At 48.6% G+C, this 20126-nt stretch overlaps 1 protein-coding gene across 1 annotated transcript in view; it reads left to right on the forward strand.

Moving 5' to 3' along the window:
* Ntn1 (netrin 1) overlaps positions 1-20126 on the forward strand; it is a 174880-nt gene that overhangs the window by 138141 nt on the left and 16613 nt on the right. The window contains exon 5 of the mRNA XM_013013487.1: positions 19861-19935. Within this exon, the coding sequence (XP_012868941.1) occupies positions 19861-19935 (75 nt within the window). The remainder of the gene's footprint in view (positions 1-19860; positions 19936-20126) is intronic.

Raw genomic sequence — 20126 nt, forward strand, 5'->3', positions numbered from 1 at the left:
AGAGCAGCCCCTGACTGAGAACCACTGAGCTAAACCTATATCATCAGCTCAGCTCACCACTCTCCTCTAGCGAAGGAATCCAGAGGTGGAACAATGGGACATGGGCCTCTTCCAGTCAGTGGGACCTGCTCCTTCTTCTCTAACTTGAAACCCAGCTGATCCCATCTGTATTCGGTTGAACTTTATGGCATTGTCAACATATGTGATCATTTGTATCCCAAACAACAATTCAATATGGATTCAACAGCTTCTGGGCATCCTGAATGTATCTCTTTTCCTTCCTTCTTCAGTCTATTTCTTTGGGATGTCTCTCCCCAGATTCTGTCCCCAATTCTGCTTTTCTATGTGTCTTCTGTCTCCCTGTTGGCATTTTTTGTCTTCTCTACAACCCACTCCACTACCTTTCTTGTGTTTCTTCCTTTTTCTGGCCACCTCTTTTTCTCCCTCCCACTTCTCTCCACCCTTTCTGGCCTGCACAAAGGATAGTGGCAGAGGTCAGGCTGGGGTGAACAGGACAGGGGACCCTCTACCCCTGCTGCCAGGGGCTTGTCACCCCCAAGGAACACAAAAGGAGCTGTTTGTGTGGCAGGATTCAGGACCCCATTGTTGTGCTGTCTTGGGGTCTTTGCAGGTGGAGCTGCTCCAAGCCCAGAGCAAGACAAAAGGATGAGCTGGGAGGCCAGAGGAGCAAGTGGGGTGGAATATTTAGCCCTTCTTGGGAGCTCTTCCTACTGAAGAGTCCAGGGGAATGATTGATGAGATGAGTGACAGATGCTGGGGAGAGAGGACAGGAGACTAAGCCCTGCACACCATGTCATACAGCTGTCACAGGATCTTGCTGGCAGAGGCTGATGGGGTGCAGGCTGCAGAGCTAGGCTGAGGCAGGGAGGAGGCCGCCCTTGGGCATTGTGCAGACTCCTGTTTTGAACCCTTAGAATTCCTGTAGAGACCTGAACAGAGCTTGCTGAGAAGGACCACGTGCTCAGACTTGAGGCCCTTATGCCCAGTACCTCCAGTTCTTCTGATGCTCTCCAGCTTGCTCAGGAACTGGGGTGAATAAAGTCCCTTCCAGCCCTGAGACAGGGTAGCAGCATCTACAGTGGTCTCAGTTGAAGGTTCTGGGGCCTCGTTGGAGGCCAACTGTGGGTCACCCAGAAGCTACCCTCCTTCTTTCTGTATTTTGTGGGCCGTAGCCGGGCAGGATGTAGTGGGCAGAACCAGCCTTGTGTTCACTGGAACGCTGCTCAGACTGGCCTGCAGGGCTCCTTCTGGGCTATGTAGAGGGGACCGAAGAAGACTTCATTCAAGGAGGTTGTTGCTCTGATAGAAAGGCCTGGGAACTGTAGTCAGGGTGCACACAGACCTTTAGACTTTGGAGGACAGGAGCCTGCCAGCTGCCTCCTCCTTGGCTAATGATGCCTAGAATGTTCCAGCCTCCTTGCACCAACTGGTGAGCAGAACAGTGCTCACAGATGCTCTCTCTCTCCCACTGCTAAAGCCCTGGGTATTGCCACATGAAACAAGTCTCCTGCTTCTTTCGTGTGCTGAGTTTAGCGATACGATGAAGCAGATCATGGAGCTGTGTTTGCCGTGGAGGGCAGAGCTCAGGTGTTAGGTAAAGCAGGAGATTGGCATCTGGAGAACAGTGGTGAATACCTCTGTTTCCTTCTCTAGAGATGTCAGTATCTTATCATTATATGTGCTTTTTGTTGGTAAAGTATAGTCAGGGGGTGGTGTGCATGCCTGTAATCCTGGCAGTTGAGGCAGGAGGATTGTTGAGTTTGAGGCTAGTCTGGGAAACATACTAAGACTCTTAAAAAAAAAAAAAAGGTAGATTTCATTGCGGGATCCAGGGAAAGAGAAAGTCTTGTGTGGACTGGGAATGTGGCTCAAGAGCATTTGCCTACCAAGAGTGAGGATCTGAGTTCAAATCCCAGCACCTCAAAGAGAAAAAGAACAAGGGAAGGGGTGCCATTGTCTAAAAAAACAAAAGTACTCAGCTGGGTGCTGGTGGCTCAGGCCTGTAAGCCTAGCTACTGAGGAGGCTGAGATCTGAAGATCGTGGTTCAAAGCCAGCCTGGGCATGATAGTCCATGAGACTCTTAACTCCAATAAACCACTCAGAAACCAGAAGTGGTGCTGTGGCTCAAGTGGTAGAGTGCTCACCTTGAGCTGAAGAGCAGAGGGATAGCGCCAGAGGGATAGCCCAGAGTTCAAGTCCCACGACCGGAAATTTTTTTTAAAAAGTACTCATTACGTGACTTATGTCCCTACAACCCCTCTGTACATCACCTTTATAATAACAATAGAAACAAAAAGAATCTTGTGTTTGCAGAGATCAGAAATGATGAGACCCTTAGTTACCTGAGAGCTGGTGACGGGCTGGCAGGTACCTGCTCATGAAACTCTGCAGAACCAATTGTGCTCATCCTTTTCTGACGCAGGCATTTGGGTATCATGCTGGTACTTTGAAATTTGCCACCGTGGGATCATTCACACATTAGAAACTGGCAAATAGTACCTATCAAGATTTTTTTCTCCCCAAAGAGCCAGCTGTTAATTAGCTCTCAGCATGGTACTGGCCAAAGGCATCCTAAGAGTGGAATTCTCATGTTCCTACCAGAGAGGGCTTATCCAACCTGGCTCCTGCGTTTGATGGATGGGCGGACTGAGGCCAGAAGGAGGACAGCGACCTGCCCTGGATCCTACAGAGGGTTGATGGCAGAGCTGAGGCTCTCCCTTGACCATTGTGCCTCAAGCAAGCCATCTGTTGAAGCAGTAAAAGGTGGAGAAAAATCTGATATGGGAGCCTGAAAAGGTTCCTCCTGCTAAGCCTGGTGCTGATGGCTCATGCCTGTAATCCTAGCTACTCAAGAGGCTAAGATCAGAGAATCCCAGTTTTCAGTCAGCCCAGGCAGGAAAGTCCATAGGACTCTTATCTCCAGTTAAACACACACACACACACACACACAGTCACACACACACACACAGAGTCACACACACACACACAGTTGTGGCTCAAGTGGTAGCACACCAGCCTTGAGCAAAATGCTGAGAGACAGTGCCCAGACTCTAAGTTCAGTTCCCAGTTTCATGGAAGGTTTGGAGCAATAGGCTCAAGAGAAAACTGCTTCAAGATTTTCCTGAAATTCTAGACCCGGCTAGGCATCAACCTATTGCTATCTTTTCTTTCTCTGACCAGAGTGAGTAAGATATCTCCCAGATCCCTGGTCAAACATCCCTCTGGCCCAGGGGGCCATTCCTTCGGTCCCACTGTTGAATTTCCACCTGTGCACCTAAAAATCTTCACAGCCTCTCAGAAGCCTAGAAGAAGGTGGTGTCCTGATTCTGGACTCTCCATCTGTCCTTCCTCCTGTTTGTGGCCAGTTGATTGCTATAGGTGAATGAAGCAGCAGAATGCTACACAGACATGCATCCTGATGATCAAGGGCCCTGGTGACTTGGATTGGATTCCCTAAAACCTCTGGGGGCCTGAGACAGAGATTCATATGGGAGTTACTTTACCAAGGGAGTATTCCCAGGGGCATCAGTTAAGGGAGTGAGGGAGACAGGAAAGTGTAGGGGAGGGTGCTTGGGAAAGCAGATCGCTTTGCCAAATCCTAGAATGGGCTTGACAGTTATGCCAGAGAAGCTGTTGTACTTAAAGGCAAAAGGACTGACCCATTCTGTTCTCACATAGTTAATTAACCATTGGCTATGGACTGTCTGGTGGGGATCGACATACCTAACCAAGTGAAGTCACAGGCAAGTGTCAGAGAAGGCAGCCAACATCTGCAATAGTGTAGTGTGGAGGTTGTGTGCACTGGGTCAGTAAAGGGCAGGACACACACCAGGCCTGCTGCTGTTGGCCTCTGTATTCAGGGATTCCAAGTATTCAAGTATGTGGATTCAGCCATCCTTGGATGAAAATTATGCAAAAATATTGTGTGTGTGCTGAACCTGTATAGACTTTTTGCAGGCTGTTTTTCCCTAAAGAATACAGTATCACAACTGTTTACATTGTATTAGGTACTAGAGTAATTTAGAGGCGATTAAAAGGAGAACATATGTTACATGCGAATACTATAACATTTTATATAAAGGACTGAAACATCCTTGAATTCTGGTATCTGTAGGGGTTCTGGAACCAGTATCCCTACAATACTGAGAGACAACTATAAGTGATGTAGGAAATTTTCTTAGTACCAGGAGAGCTCTGTGAGTTTGTGTTTTATCTACTCTCCAACAGCTCGCTACCACAGAAAGGCTTTTGGGTTACTCCCTCCAGTGTCCAGCTCATCATCCAGACATACTGAGCTGTCTTCTCTCTATCACATACACTACCACTGCTGCTGTCCTAATTCTTATGATCCTGTATTAGTCAGGCAGGCTATATGCTGTAACAAACATTCCTAACCGTCTAATTAGTACTTGCTTATACAGCAGCCCTCATTCACAGCTATTCCTGGTTGATTGACTCTCAGCAGTGAGTCCAAGGTCCGTCCAGGGTCCTTCCATTAGGGGCTGTACCAACCTCTGGAGCCTCAAAGTCATCCCCTAGGAAACTCTAGAGAGACTTATGGGCTAAGCCTGAAAGTGTCGAATATCGTACTCGTGTTTTATTGGCCAGAACTTGATCATGTGATCATACCTCACTGCTTCAAGGGGTGCTGGGTAATGTAGTCTGTTGGCTCCAGGAGCAAAACTGCATAGTGGTTGATAGCCACACACAATATTCCCCATCGATTTTCCTGGATTACGGTACCAACTTTGGGGGCCATGTGGCACTGTGGCACTATAGTGTTTGGCACCAGAAGGCAAGGGTGAGTATTGAGGCCTTTCTCTCTGTGGAAAGCAATTTAGCTCAGCCTTGGGCAGGAGTATGCTTCTTACCCAACAGCGCCTAGGTGTGGGGTACAGACAAACTTAAGCAAGGACGCCACTGGGTTCCAACGCATGACCTCATCAGCATTAGCTTAACCAGCTGAACTAGCCAGTCAGCCAATCAGCCAATCAAGCAGGAGGATGCTGAAGGGCCACAAGCATTCCCCTCTCACAGCCTTGCCAGGGAGCCCCGGCTTAACTCATCTGAATTCCCCCTCCAGTGCTGACAGTAGTTCTAGTGTGTGTCCATGTTGGCTCTCGCTGGAGAAGCACACGGAGAGCCAACTGGATCCCTGTTGGGACAGCTTTGTTTTCCCTGCTGAACACAAAATCCCCTGTTCACTGGGAGAGCTGACAAGAAGACCCCATGGGGCAGGCCCGGTGGGAGCAGACAGCAGTGAATTCAGCGCCCGAATGGTTTCAGCTTATTAAAGGCGAATACACGGGATAACCCTGCCCACCGAGTGTGAGATAGAATGGGGGCCACAGAGTTGTTACAGAGGATTAGTAGCCCCAGACGGGTGGAGGCAGGTGCAGCCTTTTCTGCAATTTGGAAGGGCTTATGAAATACGGATTCTGTGCTCTATTAATCCTTCTCTGGGCTTCGTCTTGGCTGCAGGCTGAAAATGGGGAATTTCTCGTTCAGCCAGGCTTGGTAGTGACTTTTCATATTTCCTATCTTCTTACCAATTCTGGGAGTTTTGTGCATTTAAATGTCCATGCATTCATTTTGCTGTGGGCTCATACATGTACCCTGATGGCCAGTGCTAGGTTCTGGGGTTACAGTGTTTTTGCCTTTAAGAGATGCAAGTGAGAAAGACAGGCAAACACTGTGGAGGATTCTTGTTTTGAATGTGAACCAAGTCCACCTGTATTACAGGTACTGCGCCATCTTCTGTGGCCCTGCTAGTGGCAAATATTGTTAAGAGCTGGCTAGGTCTTTTGCTGCCTAATGAACAAAGTCTCCAATCTAAGGTGGTTCGCTGCTCTCCAGCCCGGCTGCTGTTTTCCCAGTGCCACAGATGGTAGATAGGAAGAACATACGGGGGGTTCTATATAGTCCCAGGGGCATGGGTCCAGGAGTCCTCAGGATCCCCAAATCCACAGATGCTCTAGTCCCTTATATAAAAAGGTACCGCATTTTCACAGAGCCTATCCCCTCCATCCTGTAGACTTTAAACCATCTTTAGATCCCTTGCAGTACCTGAAGTGATGTAATTGCTGTGTATACGTCTATATTTTTTAGTAAGTCTGTTCCTGTTCAGTAGACATGTATAAGAGTTGCTGGTTTACAAAGCTGTTTATGAATACAGTGCATCTTGATCAGTGTCACCCCTTTCAGTATTCTTATCCATCTCCCCCCTCAAATATTTTTGACCCATGGTTTGTTGAATTTTGGGGGGGATATAGAACCCCTCAGTTATGGAGAGCTGCCTATACTTAGAACCAGTGTGACATAGCTGGAAATTTGGGGTGTTCAAGCAAAAATTCCAGAGGATTCATCTTCCGAGGCAGAATTCTCATCAAGAAAAAATGTTAAGAGGTGGCAGGTAGATGGTTCTCTGGTTCAGATGCAGGTCTCTTCTGTACATCATTTCTTCCTAGGATTGGTACCCTTCTTACCTCCCCCCAGTGAGCATCCTTCATCCACCTAGGTACTTCATCTTCAGCTGGAAGAAATTTCTCTCTGTCCTCTCTCTAGGATTTATAGAGCTTGTCTCTGAGGTGAGAGGGCCTTTTTTGTTTGTTTTTGCAGTACTGGGTTTTTCACTAAGGGCCTTGGGTTTGCTACACATGTGCCTTACCACTTGAGTCCTTTTGCTTTTGGTTTATTTTTCAGATATGTTCTCTTGCTGACTTTTCTCTGGCCTTGGGATCTAATCCTCCTACCTCTACTTCCCAGAGTAACAGGGATTACAGATATGCATTGTCATGCCCAACTGGGGTGAGAGTTTTGAATTTTGACTCTTGATAAAAATATTTTTGAGGAGCTGGGAAGTGGCTCAGTGGTAGAGCGCTTGCCTTGCATGTATGAGGCCCTGGGTTCACTTCCTCAGCACCACATACGCAGAAAAAGCCAGAAGAGGTGCTGTGGCTCAAGTGGTAGATTGCTAGCCTTGAGCTGAAGAGCTAAGGGACAGCGCCCAGGCTCAGAGTTCATGCCTGGTGACCAACAAAAAAATAATAATAATGAATAAAAAATCTTTAAAAAATAATTTTGAACTTGTTCTGTAGTTCAAAGTTTTGGTGAGCCAAACAGTAACTGTAGGAAGCAAGTTGGGTAGGTGGTTTGGTCCTCAGGACTTCCAGAAAGTCTGACTGCCAGAGGAAGAGAAACACGAGCCCAGCTGGCACTCATTGCCATGTGGGCCTTGTCTCAAGAGGCCTAAGCTGTTCTCCTCCAGCTTCTAAACAGGAGCTGGTGTTTGCAGGTACCAGGAATAGAGCTAAATAGTATCTTCACACATAGGGCTTTGCTTGTAGGGGAAGGCTGTTTAGCCCTTTGTCTACCAGAATTGTTCTAGAAGCCTCTCTGGGAGGCCCATGTGGGAGCTTGCTAGCAGGTCAGGTGTAGGATGTGGGGATCGGTGCACCACTGAGGTGCACATTCCTTATTCAGTTCCCTTTGGAGGGTTGGGAGTCAGGGACACAATGATGCTGGTAGAACAGCAGTTGAGAACAGCAGTGTTCTGGGTGGGAGGAAACAGAAATGCTTTAGCAACAGAAGACTGTAGAGGAAGATCTGAATGTGGCATCTCGGTAAAGTCTAGCACTGTCCCCTGCGGAGGTCAGGGCAGGCAGGAAGCCAGGGTAAGCTTAGGACTCTGCTCCACACTCCACAGTGGGCTCTTTGGGAGTGTGTCCCTGCTTGGTACATGAAGAATGCCAGTACCTTCCAGAGGTTGACCTGCCTCTGTGGTTACCTCAAGTCCACTGGGAGTTCTTTACTTCCCTAAAGCAAACCTCATATAGATTGGTTGCCCTTAAAGTCACCAATCTGAAATACTCTGAAACCTACAACATTCTGAGCACTAACAATGCCTCAAGCAGATGATTCCATGCCTCAGATCAGAGTCAAAGGCTACTAAACATAGCATATCCATTGCCCGGCTTTGGGTGCTAGGAGTATAGGCAACCCAAATGAATTGCATCTTTAGATTTGTATCTGTTCCCCAAATACGTCATTATATTTCCTCTTGCTGGCTGTTCCTTCCTCCTGCCAATCTGTGCATAAGCAGCATCAGCTTCCGTATCCTTGAAAGGATTCCACTCTCCTCACATGAAATGGGCTTGAGAACAACTTTATCTGTCTGAACATGTGCAGACTTAGTTCTTGTCCTTATTCTCCCGGTAATAAAGTATGACAACTGCTCACATAACGTCTGTGTTAGGTATTATAAGTAATGATTTAAACTATATAGGAGGATGTACATAGGTAATATGAAAACATTACCTCTTCTTTTCTCTCAGCCTTTATTTACCTGCTCCCTGGCCTGGTCTCCCCAGCTGGTGCCAGCTACATGACTGCCGTGATGGTCACCCAGACCCTACCCTGCAATCCATGCCAGACCTTAACCCTGCTCTCTGCCTGTAGAAGCTGCCTCAGTCTCGGAGGGCAGCTGTGTCCATCCCGTGGAGGAATACCCGGGTGGGCATAAACTACACCTGGGCAACCCTAGCAAGCCCTTTCCTTACCACCCCAGCTGACCTGGAGTATGTGAGGCCAGAAGCATTCGGATGGCTCTGAGCACTGCATGAGAAAACTGAGGTCTGGAATGTTCTGTGTCTTGGGCTGCCAGCCCTGGATGCCCACTTCCTAACTTCTGCTGTCCTTCGTTCTAGCACAGGGCCACCCAGCCTATGTCTTCAAAGCCACGGGCCACCTGACCACCACTGAGCACTAACCCTAAACTCTGCCCCCAATTCTGGATGTCCAGGAGCACTTCAGCCCGCTGAGGTCTCCTGCCTCCAGTCAGGAGGACTCTGTGCACTCCCAGAGACACTGGGCAAGAGACTTTAATCTAATTACATGCTTTATTTGAGCCAATTTGTTTTCCAATCCATCTTGTTCAGCAAGAAGAAAGACCACGCTGAGGACTCATTTGCACCCTCTTGTTCCAAGAGGAGAAGAGGGGCTGCTCTGACCTCATGTGGTCAGTGCAGCCCCCCTTCTCTGCCCAGCCACCCCATCCCCAGAGAGGCCACAGGGCCTGGCTCTGTGGGGAGGAGGTTGCCGGCCATGGGAGATGACAAAGCCTGGCTCTTTTGCCCACCCCGAATCCCTTTGCCCCCTAAGGGCGTTCCAAGCGTGCTGGGCAGGACTGGAGCAAGATGGACGCTCACCCTCAGGGGCTTCTTGGGGTGCAGGACCTCCTGGCTTTATCTGTGATGACTGCCCTTGGAATCTGACAGTCTTGAGGCCTAGTATTTAAAAGGCTGCAACCAGGTGGATTTAGGATTTGTGTAATTAAAGTCCAAAAGGATTCTCCCTGCCTCTGGGAGAGGAAGCCCTATCAGCCCGCAGTCTTCCCAGATGAGGGCCCCTGCTCTCCAAGCTTTGCTTTTCCTGCCGTTCACCGGGAATCTTGAGTCCTGCCTTTCTTTACCTGTTCTATTCTTGAGCCAGCCTGGCTGTTGCTTCCTGGGGCTCCTTCATAGAGATTTGATGATTTCTGCCCTGGGAGTGGGGATGCAGGAATCACTGGGGCTGAGCGTCGCTTTGCTGTCCACATGGTGGTAGCAAGTGGGTCTGGTGGTGGTTGTTTTGGTCAGTCGTGGGACTTGAACTTAGGTCCTAGCCACTGTCCCTGAGCTAAGCACTCTTATCACTTTGAGCCACAGCACCACTTCAGGTTTTCTGGTGGTTATTTAATTGGAGATAAGCATCTCATGGACTTTCCTGCCCTACTCCAGAGTAGCTAGGATTATAGGCATGAGACACCGGTGCCCGGTTTGGGCATGTTTTTATTCAGCTCATTCAACAAGGATCTATGGAGGACCTGTGATGTGCCCTGGTCTTGGGTGGGTGGGTGGGGGCACAGTGCTGCCCTGACTTTGTGGAGGGAATGGGTTAACAGACAAAAAAGTTGAGGACTATTTAACTGGGAAGTATATCAGGTGTCCCAAGGAACTACATCCTCTCCAAATGGTTCGGAAAGCCAGTGGTCAGTTGCTATTCAGTGAATCCAAAGGTGGCATTCCTGAGTGAGAAACACCTTTGGGTTAGAATGATTGGATATAGGTCTGACGTTAGTAGCTCATACCTGTAATCCTAGCTACTCAAGGATTGAGATCAGGAGGATTATGGTTTGAGGCAAGCCTAGGCAAAGAGTTATAGGATCCCATCTGAACCTAAAAGCTGGTGCACACTTGTCATCCTGGCTATGGGGGAAGGGCCACACTGGGCATAAATATAAGGTACTGTCCCCCCAAGTCTAAGGCAAAAGACCTGGAGGTATGGCTTAAGTGATAGAGTGCCTGTGAATTTGGTTTTCTCTCATGGCTCCTAATTCTGAGTACTAATATTGATAGCTGATGTCATTTCAGGGCTTACAATCTGTCAGGCTTTATCTTATGGAGATAAAGATGACAGAGTTAACTGACATTTAACCAGTGAGGAGTCTGAGATTCAGAGAGAGAGAACAACATGCTGAAGGACACACGGCCGTGTTACTCACGGCAACCAGCAACTCAAGCGCTCCCTGTCCTGTTGGGTCCTTCTTGCTTTCCAGAAGTTCCTGCATGTCTGAGGGTCAGCATTCCCACAGGGAGGGTGGGTAATGACTTGGGAGCCAGGTGGAGGCAGTTTGTCCAGTGAGCACTCCACACCCCAGGGGTGGCTCGCTGGTCACTGCAGGTAAGGTCCGCAGCCCTGGGTTCTCTTGGCAGATGTGGGCCTGCGTCCCCATGGAGACAGAGTATCTGCATACTTTTCCTGCTGCCCCTCTCCCCTTTCCAGCCCAGCTTCCGTCCTCGGCGTTGTCAGGTATCACAGCTGCCCGGCCCTGCGGCCAGGCATGTCTGCCAAGGTCAGAAAGGGAGCCGACACCGTCGTGAAGCCTGTTTGTGGGTTTGTTTGGCCAGGTGGTCTTGGCCATGTTCTTGGCCCTTGTGGGACCTAAGATTTTGTGTTGTTCGTCACTGTCAGTGGCGACAAATCCTGTCAGGTGCTGGGATTCTAAGCTCTGACTTGACTGGGATGAGAGGCTGACAGAAAATTCTAGACTGGGAGGCAAAGGCTAAGAACTTGGAAATTGCTGGTCTGCTAGGGAAAGGTGACCAGGGACAGAGTCTAAGTAAAAAGGTCACTAGGGGAAAGGCTCCGGAGGCCAAGGTTGGTGGCTGAACTTGTGAGTGGCCCATTGAGTGGGCCACAGGTGTCTCCCAGTGCTTAACAGGTTAGGCTAAGCCCGTACCTCAGCAAGCATGGCAGATCAGCTCTTGCAACTTCTCTCATCATTTACTCTGTGCAGGGTGGCCTGGTGAGCGATGCCAGACTAGTACCTGCCTCAGAACCTTTGCACAGGATGACCTTCGTGCTTGGCACCCTCTCCTTTCCCCGCTGTTTAGATCTTTCTCCTGTGCTGCCCTCTGCTTTGAGGAGCCTGAAGTGAAATGGACCTTTTGCAGTTGAGGCTGGAGGAGGGGCTTTGGGGTGATGGATTGACTGGGTAAGAACAGTGTAGGTGTGGAGTGATACGTGGACACTAAAACCTGCCTGCAGCCTACCTCCCCCAGACAAGAGGCAGTACCCTTGTTCAGAAGTGCTCACGGGGGAGAGGAGAGTGGGCTCTGCCCTTACCTAGGGGAGGGCATCGAATCACCTTTGGCCTGTGATCCAGCGGCACACTGGCTGGGAGAGGCAAAGCTTGCTTTCTGTGCGTACTGGCTCCAGCTGCCTTTGGTCACCACTGGTGGGCAGAATGGTCTTCTTGAGATCTCTCCTAGCCCTGGTGCTCTCCCCTCAAGCTCTGTCTCCCCATGACACCCCCAACACCCAGGCATGGGGGTCTGAAGCTCACCCTTATTTGGGGGTTTGTTTTCCAAATACAACATCCCAGAAGCAGAGGTGTGGCAAACAAGCTGCCAGGGCTGGGAGAGCGAGACCTTTGCCAGCTCCCCACCCCACTCCTCAGGGAGGTGCCAGATGCCGTGCCCCTGGCCTGCACCATAGGCCACCGGGCTCTGCCTGCCATATGCTCAGAGATGAGCCCTGGAGCCGGCCCGAGCAGGCCGACCCAGCAGGGTTTTGGCACCTGGGCTCAGGAGGCAGCGCAGAGGGCCAGCTACCTAAGGCGCGGGAGGAGGCGGGCTTGGTACAGGCCGCTGGGATTGGGCCTGGAGGCCACCTCTTGGCTCTTGGTTGTGGGTGGGTCAGGGGAGCAGGTGGGAGGGATAAAAGGGAGGGCAGGCGGCTCCCAGGAGGGGCCAGGATGCCAGCCAGCCAGGATGGGCCTGCTGCGGCCAGGCAGATGGCTGCCTCCAGGTCTCAGCGGTCCTCCTTGGGACAGAGCACGTCCAAGTGGGGAGCCAGGCAGCGCCCGTGTCCAGTCTTGGCAAGTCCATCTCTGCTGAGGGAGGAGGGCAGGCTTGAAGGCCTGAAGCAGGGGCCCCTGCAGAGCTGCAGTGTTTACCTGGGCTCTCAACCAGAGCTCTTTAAGGATCCCCATAGAGAGAGTAGAGGTGCTAGGCTTGTTACAGGGCCAATTGAGAGAGTCCTGACATTAGGGTGGGGCCCTGTCAATGAGGCTAATCAGTGGGCCTATAGGGTCTTGTGAGTAAACTGCAGCAACTTTTAAGGTGGAATGGTATGAAGCTGCTTCTCCCCCCCCCACCCCACCTCCCTCAGTGCAAAACGGTCAGCCTCGGGAACTTTCATGTGGTTCCCCTTAATAACTTGCATTGTTTTCGTGTTTCTGAAGAATGAGCCAGTTAGAGACCACAGGCCCTTTAAATGCTCATGTGGCTCATCTCTGAGGTCCATTCTAGCCAAATATTTCTTAAGACTGTCTATGCCACTTGGTATTTATATTTTCCTAAAAATAATACATTTCTTTCAGATTTTTTTTTACCCTGAAGTTGTATACAATAGCCTTATAATTCCCCAAATGTTCTTTAGATTATTACTTCCTAATGTTCTGTTTTTTTCTCTCTTGTTCTTAATTAGACATGACAGTGTTTTGTCTGGTGTTTTTATTTTTTTTTTAATTTTTTAAGTTTGGGAGCTTTTCAAAGAATTAGGCCCTGGATATATTTATAAATTTTTGAGTTTTGGGTTTTTTTTTCTCTCTCCTGTATTCTACTTTATTAATTTGTTTCTCCTGTTAGTCTTCCTTCCTCTTTCTTTGGGTTTTGTTTTGTTCATTTTCTGACTTTTAGTACTCAATACACTTCGCTTATTTTCATTCTTCTTTAATACCGAATAATATTTATTACATTGTGGTCAGGAAATGTGGCTGGTGCAATTTCAGCTTCTTGGAATAAATGTGGCATTCTTTTGCTGTGTGTGTGTGTGTCCGCTTCTCCGTGTGTTTCCATCAGTCTTATTGCTGTCTGTTCAGTACCATGTTTGTTATCCCACATCCATCAAACAGGACTTTTTCTAAAAAAAATTATGAGGTGATCTGCTTTGTCCATTTCAAACACCTTTGCCTTGAAACCTACTTTTTCTGACAGAAGCATTTCTACTTCATTAAAAAAATAGCTTTCATTTCCTGTTATGTCGTGAGTATAGTATAAGTTGCCTTAAAAATCACCTTAGTTATATTCCTCTTCAGTAATAACTTATGTAGTTAATTTTGGTGCCAGTCCTGGGGCTTGACCTCAGGACTTATTCCTCAGCTTTTTCACTTATGGCTAGTGCTTCTAGCACTTAAGCCACACCTCCCATTCTGACTTTTTACTAGAGGTAAGAATCTCTCAGATTTGTCTGCCAGGTTGGCTCTGAACTGAAATTCTCAGAACTCAGCCTCTTGAATTGCTAGGATTATAGAAGTAAGCCACCAGCACCTAATTTAATACTTCAGTATGTGGAAGCCAGTTTTTCAGTGGAATCCATTCACTTTTATTGCTTTATCTTTAGGTATTTATCATTCTGTGATCTTAATTTATCATAAATGCTTTGTGTGTTTTCCATTTTTTTTGACACATTGGCATATTTTTAGCTCTAGTTTGTTTCTTATGATCTATAGTGTTTTGTGACTTTTCAAAAGCAGTCCTTGATCTATAACTCTTGTCAGCTCAACATGAAATGGGATCATTTGCTTTTTATTTAAGACAAGAGTTTGATTCTCTACCTCATTCCACTTCTTAGTTAATTTGTCAACCTAAATTTTTTATTTTTTATAGTCTGATAGTCTGAGGTTCCTTTTCAAGCATCTTAAAAAATTATTTTAACGTATGTATTTAGTTTTGGAAGCCAGTTTAGAACTCCTAGATTCACTAGCTGTAGGATCATTGCCAGTGTGCTGCATATACCAGGACTTTCTCCTCTTATATTAGTATTTCTATTCTCATTTCATTTGAGAAACATTCTGAAGTACTTATTTCTGGGGAGATACATGATTGGAATACTTCTCTCTCTCTCTCTCTCTCTCTCTCTCTGTGTCTTTGTTGGTTGTGAGGCTTGAACTCTGGGCCTGGGCACTGTCCCTGACCTCTTCAGCTTAAGGCTCACACTCTACTACTTTAAGCCACAGTGCCACTCCTGGTTTTCTAGTGATTAATTGGAGATAAGAGTCTCACAGACTTTCCTGCCCTGCCTGGCTTTGAAACTTAATCCTCAGATCTCAGCCTCCTGAGCAGCTAGGAATTATAAACTTCAGCCACGGGTGCCCAGCTTGGAATAATTTTCTGAATATTCAAAGGAGTTGAGAATGTCTTTTGTTCATTGTAGTATATATGAGACACTCTAGTTAGGTATAAAATTATTATTTTAATTGTTATTATAAAGGTGATGTGCAGAGGGGTCACAGTTTCAGAAGTCAGGTAATGAGTACATTTCTTTTTGGACAATGTCTCTCCTTCACTTGCTCCCAGTTTTTCTCTCACATCCACACCACAAGTTCTACAGTTCATTTTCTTTTTCTTTTTTTTCTTTTTATTTTGTCGGTCGTGGGGGCTGAACTCTGGGCCTGGGCACCGTCCCTCAGCTCTATACTTCAAGGTGAGAGCCCTACCACTTGAGCCACAGCGTCACTTCCGGCTTTTTCTGCTTATGTGGTGCTGAGGAGTCGAACCCAAAGACTCATGCATGCAAAGCAAGCACTCTACCACTGAGCCACCTTCCCAGCCCCTACAGTTCATTTTCAATATAGTGTCTAGTGAGTTCCTCGTCTGTATTTGCTCACTCTTTGTCCCTCCATTTCTGTGTTCCCTCCCTTTACTTTTATGGTATAAAATTCTTGAGTCATAAGTTTACCACAGAGCTCTTGGACACACTGTTGTATGCTCAGTTTGTTGCTATATTTGTAGCTGTTTATTTCCCTTATGATGCTATATCCTGTGTTTTGTGAAGACTCCTCTGGGTGTTGATTTCTTTTCTCTGATATGACAGGGTTTAGCAAGGCCTCTCCTTCAGCATGTGTAAGTCTGACTTTAAATCAGGAATCCTGTCTTTGATCTTGTTTCTATTCTCTTTGGCCTGGGTTGCTGTTCTCACCCAATCCTATGTCCACTTGCGTCTATGTCTTCACTCCATACCTTTTTCCTGCTTCCCATGTCTTTACCTTCCTCCCTTGCTCCCTCCCTCCCCTCCCTCCCCTCCCTCCCCCCCTCCTTCCTCCCTCCTCCTTTCCCTCTTTCCCTCTCATTCTTCTTCCTCTTGTGCCAGTACTAGGACTTGAATTCAGGGCCACATGCTCTAACTTATCTTTTTTATTTTTTTTTTTTGCTTAAGGCTGGTGCTGTACCATTTGAGCCACACCTCCACTACCAGCTTTTTTTGCTGGTTAATTGGAGGTAAGAGTCTCTCCAATTTATCTGCCTGGGTTGCCTATGAACCTTGATTCTTAGATCTCAGTACTCTTGAGTACTAGAATTAAAGGTGTGAGCCAGTCCCACCCAATGACTGTGGTGTGTATTTTTTTTTTTGAAGAGGTATTTTAGCTTGCCATGAGCATTTGGTGACATACTGTTGAAGACACATGTAGTGTTTGAGCGATAGTTGACTAGTGGTGACAGAGCGTTTGGCCCTCTGCAAAACTCTGTATAGGCATGTCACTTGATCCCTGTCTCAGATTCATGGTAGAGAGCCATAGCCCCAGTGCCCCATTCCTACCAGGCTTTACTTGCATTCACTTCAGCTTGCCTGACTTTCTGCCTCTGCCTCACTCATTTAGATAAAACTGCAAGTTCAGGTAGGCAGGGCAGCGCTGTTTCTAGTCCGTAGCTTTCCAGGAGGAGGGGATGTCCTCATTGCCCCTGCCCATGCTTCTGCCTATTTGTTTTCTGGTGATTGTCTTCTGCCATCTTCCTGTGTTCCCCGCCTCCCCCCAGAATATTCCTGCTCATCAGAGAGACGTCTTGAGGTAAAACCCAAATAGATTTTGCGGCTTCCACCACCATCTGCCTCTAATTAATAGAGATTGCTCCACAATTCCGGCATTGGGTTATCTATCAGTTTTGTTCTTGGCATTTGTGTGAATTTTCATTTTTTTTCATTGTCTTCATAGCTATGTTGGAACATAACAAGGAGAGGCCCCACAGAGGTGGCCAAGTAGATACCATGTTGTGGGAGTCAGCTGTATTTTAAAGCTATGATTTGTCCATCTTGAAGCATACTGTAGCTTTGTATGTCTTCAGAAAAGGGAGAAAATACAGGGACCTTTTCCTTACAGGGACCATGTGTCCAGTGACCTCAGTGAGCTGGGAAATGAACCAAAGGACGAGTCCACAGGCAGCCAAATAACTTTCAGTGTCCATGCTCTGAAGGTTTTTCACTTTCCCCAAAGGAAGACACTTCTGCCTCTCCTTCCAGGCCTGCTTACCTGTCTTTTGCACAGAATTCTAACATGCTTGGGCTGTTTTCCTAGTGCACGATTTAATTAGAATCAGCCCTTCCGAAGGGAGTCGAGGACATTTTGCAACAAGCTTACTGACATGGAAGGTTTTTAAAAAAGCAAATACAACTGCAAATGCAGAGACTTTGGTCATTTTCTGGGTTTATAACCACTTGTCTGAGCCTTTTCTCTACCAAGATGGGTGCTGTGTCACATGATGGGGGTAGAGACCGTCTCCTACCCGGGTGTCTAATTGCTCCCCCCCTGCCACCTTCCCTCCTCTCTCCCTCCTTCCCCATCTCTTCCTTTCTCCTTCCTTCCCTCCTACTCTCCCTCCCTTCCTATTTTCTCTTCCTTTCCCTCCCTCCCTCTCCTTTCTTTGGTGGTACTGGGATTTGCATGCAAAGCTTCACAGTCACTTGGCCTGCTTCTTATGCCATTTGAGCCACATCTCCAGCCCTTGCTTTCTGCGTAGGGGTGTGCACGAGTATGTGCGTGTACTGGTTCTGAGTTCTCTCACTCAGCTGGCACTCTGCCACTTGATTCATACCTCCAGTTTCTCCAGCCCCCCTTTTTTTGACATTTATTTTGGAGACAAGAGTCTTTTGGACTTTTCTTCATGGGGTACTTTCAAACCCTGATCCTCCAGGTCTTGGCCTTGGGAGTAGCTAGGATTACAGGTGCCGAGTTCAGGTGTCTGATGGCTAAGCCAAGATCCTCTTGGGGCTTGGCCCTAGGTTTCAGTGTTGTTTGAAGTGGTGATTCTGGGCGAGTCCCCTGGGCTCTGCCAGGAGACGGCCTCTCATGAAGACCATGAGCCTGTGTCTTCATGCCATAGGCTCTCAGCTATGAAATGACACGTATGTGGAAAAGTGATGCTCAGGGCTCTCCATACACCAGAACGGCACCAAAGCCTTCAGGTGCCACCAACATGGTTGGGTGCCACTTTTAAGGTACCTGACAAAGACCGCCTTGGCAAACAGGTACCTGGAGTGTGATGTCACTAGGTCAGTGGCTGTCACAGGTGGACACGTGGCATTTAAGAGAAGAACTTCGCCAGCTGAGGACAGTGGTGTTGAAGGTCTAAGAGTAGACTGTCCCAGGACTTACTTGCCTGTCCTCTGCCCTTCAGGATGAGAGCCCTCGTCCCCACCCCCCCAGACCCACCCCCCCTAACCTTCCTGAGCTCTGGTTTATCCATTTAGAAGCTCAGCACTGCAACCCCTTCTGCAAAGCCCACGAGGCTTGGCAGTGACACCCTCTCTACTCCAGCAGTCACTGGGGTGTGTCTTGCTGGGTCTGTGCACAAGAGGCAGACATCAGTTATTTCCTCCAGATTCAGTATGAACTCACTCCCTTAGACTTTCCCAAAACATAGCACAAAGTCACTGAATGGGCCTCAGGCTGTGTCTGCAGTGACGCCTCTCGGCCTCATTTGCAATCCCATTCGCCTCCCTAAGTAGACAGAGCAGGGACTTGGGCACATCCTGGGTTCAGCCTCCATGGCTTTGCTATGAGCATCATCTGTCCCCAGCCTGATGCAGGAGCAGCCCAGCATGGCTGTTCCAAAGTAGGAAGGATGATGGTCATGGCAGGGACTGAGCTGTTGTCTGGTGTGTTTGGGCTGCTTCCTCCTCCTGTCTTGACTTCTCAGGCCTGGTCACAGTGGAGTGAAAGTCTCTCTCTGGGTACCCCAGGGACTCCAGACCTAGACTGGCTGTGGAACTGGCAGGAGAGTTGATACTGTGGCCTCTCGTGTCCTTGGGCTAGGCCGGCCTGAGGATGCTCCAAGGGCTTGAAGCACAGCATAGCAACAGCGTGCAGGGCTGTTTCTTTCTCATTTCCTGAAACTGGTTCCTGACTTAGGGTTCTCAGGGGCTGGCCTGGGGGGCCTCCTAGGCACGGCAATATATCTTAGGGCTTCCAAGGAAGCAGCTGCCTCCTGCTAGCCTCTGAATTGTCCCTGTAGTCTTTGCCACAAAGCTGGGAGCAGGTGGCACTGAGGGGCCTTCCTGCTCTGGCTTTGCCCTGTCTCCATGCACAAATCACTTCTTTCTTTGACCTTGACTTTGGCCAGTGGCTTAGACCAGTCTCATGTCTGTAGAATGGGAATAACATTGATCCATCAGAGAAAGGCAGTGAGAACTGAATGAGGTCCAGCATGTCTGTGGCTGGGCAGGGCAGGTATGGGCAGTCTCTTGGCCTCTCTCCTGGGTTGGGCCTCATGTCTGTCTGTGGGTGTCACATACAGAAAGCAGAAGTCACCAGCAGGGAGAGGGTAAAGTTGTGCTGGGCTCCCCCTAGGATCAGGTTTGACAAGGCCAATCGTAGGAGAGACAGACAGAGCCCATGGCTGGTACACATCGATGTGCTGTATATCTTGCCTGCCTCTTGCTCGGGGGCCTGGACGCCCCTTCATTGATACCCGGCGGGCGCAGGCCCCAGCCCTGCCTCCCAGCAGTAGGGCCCATTAGAACTGAACTTTTCTTCGTGGGGCATTTTATTTGAACACTCCAGTGGAGTGGACACCAAAGGGGCTTTCTAATGCTTCACGGGCTACTAATTTCCTCTGTGACCTCTTTTGTCAGGGTCTGACCCCAGCCAGAGGCTCTGCGCCATGAAAACCAGCTCCTGACACAGACCCGGAGCGCAGGGTGACAATGAGGCCTCTATCGGCTTTAATCAGGCTGCAGTTGTGTCTTAAGAACAGGAGGAATTTGTGTGGTGCTCAGAAGCCCTGGGTGGCACCATATGGGGGCTCGGAGAGTCTCTCACGGAGGCCAAGACGGCTGAAGGATTCGTCAGGCGGGAGGAGGGGGAGGTCGGGTAGGGGTCCTTTGTCCCAAGGGCCTCTTTAGAAGGCCCATGGGTATCACAGGCCTCTAGGTATTTAGGGAGGTGGCCTCCCCCTCGGCCAGCCAGCCTATTCATTGCCAGCCTAATTAGTTTTTGTCTGTGTTTCCCCCCCCTCCTGCAGACTGCGATTCCTACTGCAAGGCCTCCAAAGGGAAGCTGAAGATCAACATGAAAAAGTACTGCAAGAAGGACTATGGTGAGTGAGTGAGAGCCTCTGGGGGAGGGCAAGGGCCCTGCAAAGAGCCCAGGTTGGGATGCAGGTGGCTGGGTGAGTGTTGGCCGTGGCGTTCCTGTGGATGGACGGATCTCATGCCTGGAAATTCTTCATCTCTTCCACCTTAGTTCAGGGACAGGAGATGAGAGAGGCTGCAGGAGCCCTGGTTGCCT

Source organism: Dipodomys ordii, unplaced genomic scaffold (assembly GCF_000151885.1).
Source record: "Dipodomys ordii isolate 6190 unplaced genomic scaffold, Dord_2.0 Scaffold19, whole genome shotgun sequence".
NCBI lineage: Eukaryota > Metazoa > Chordata > Mammalia > Rodentia > Heteromyidae > Dipodomys > Dipodomys ordii.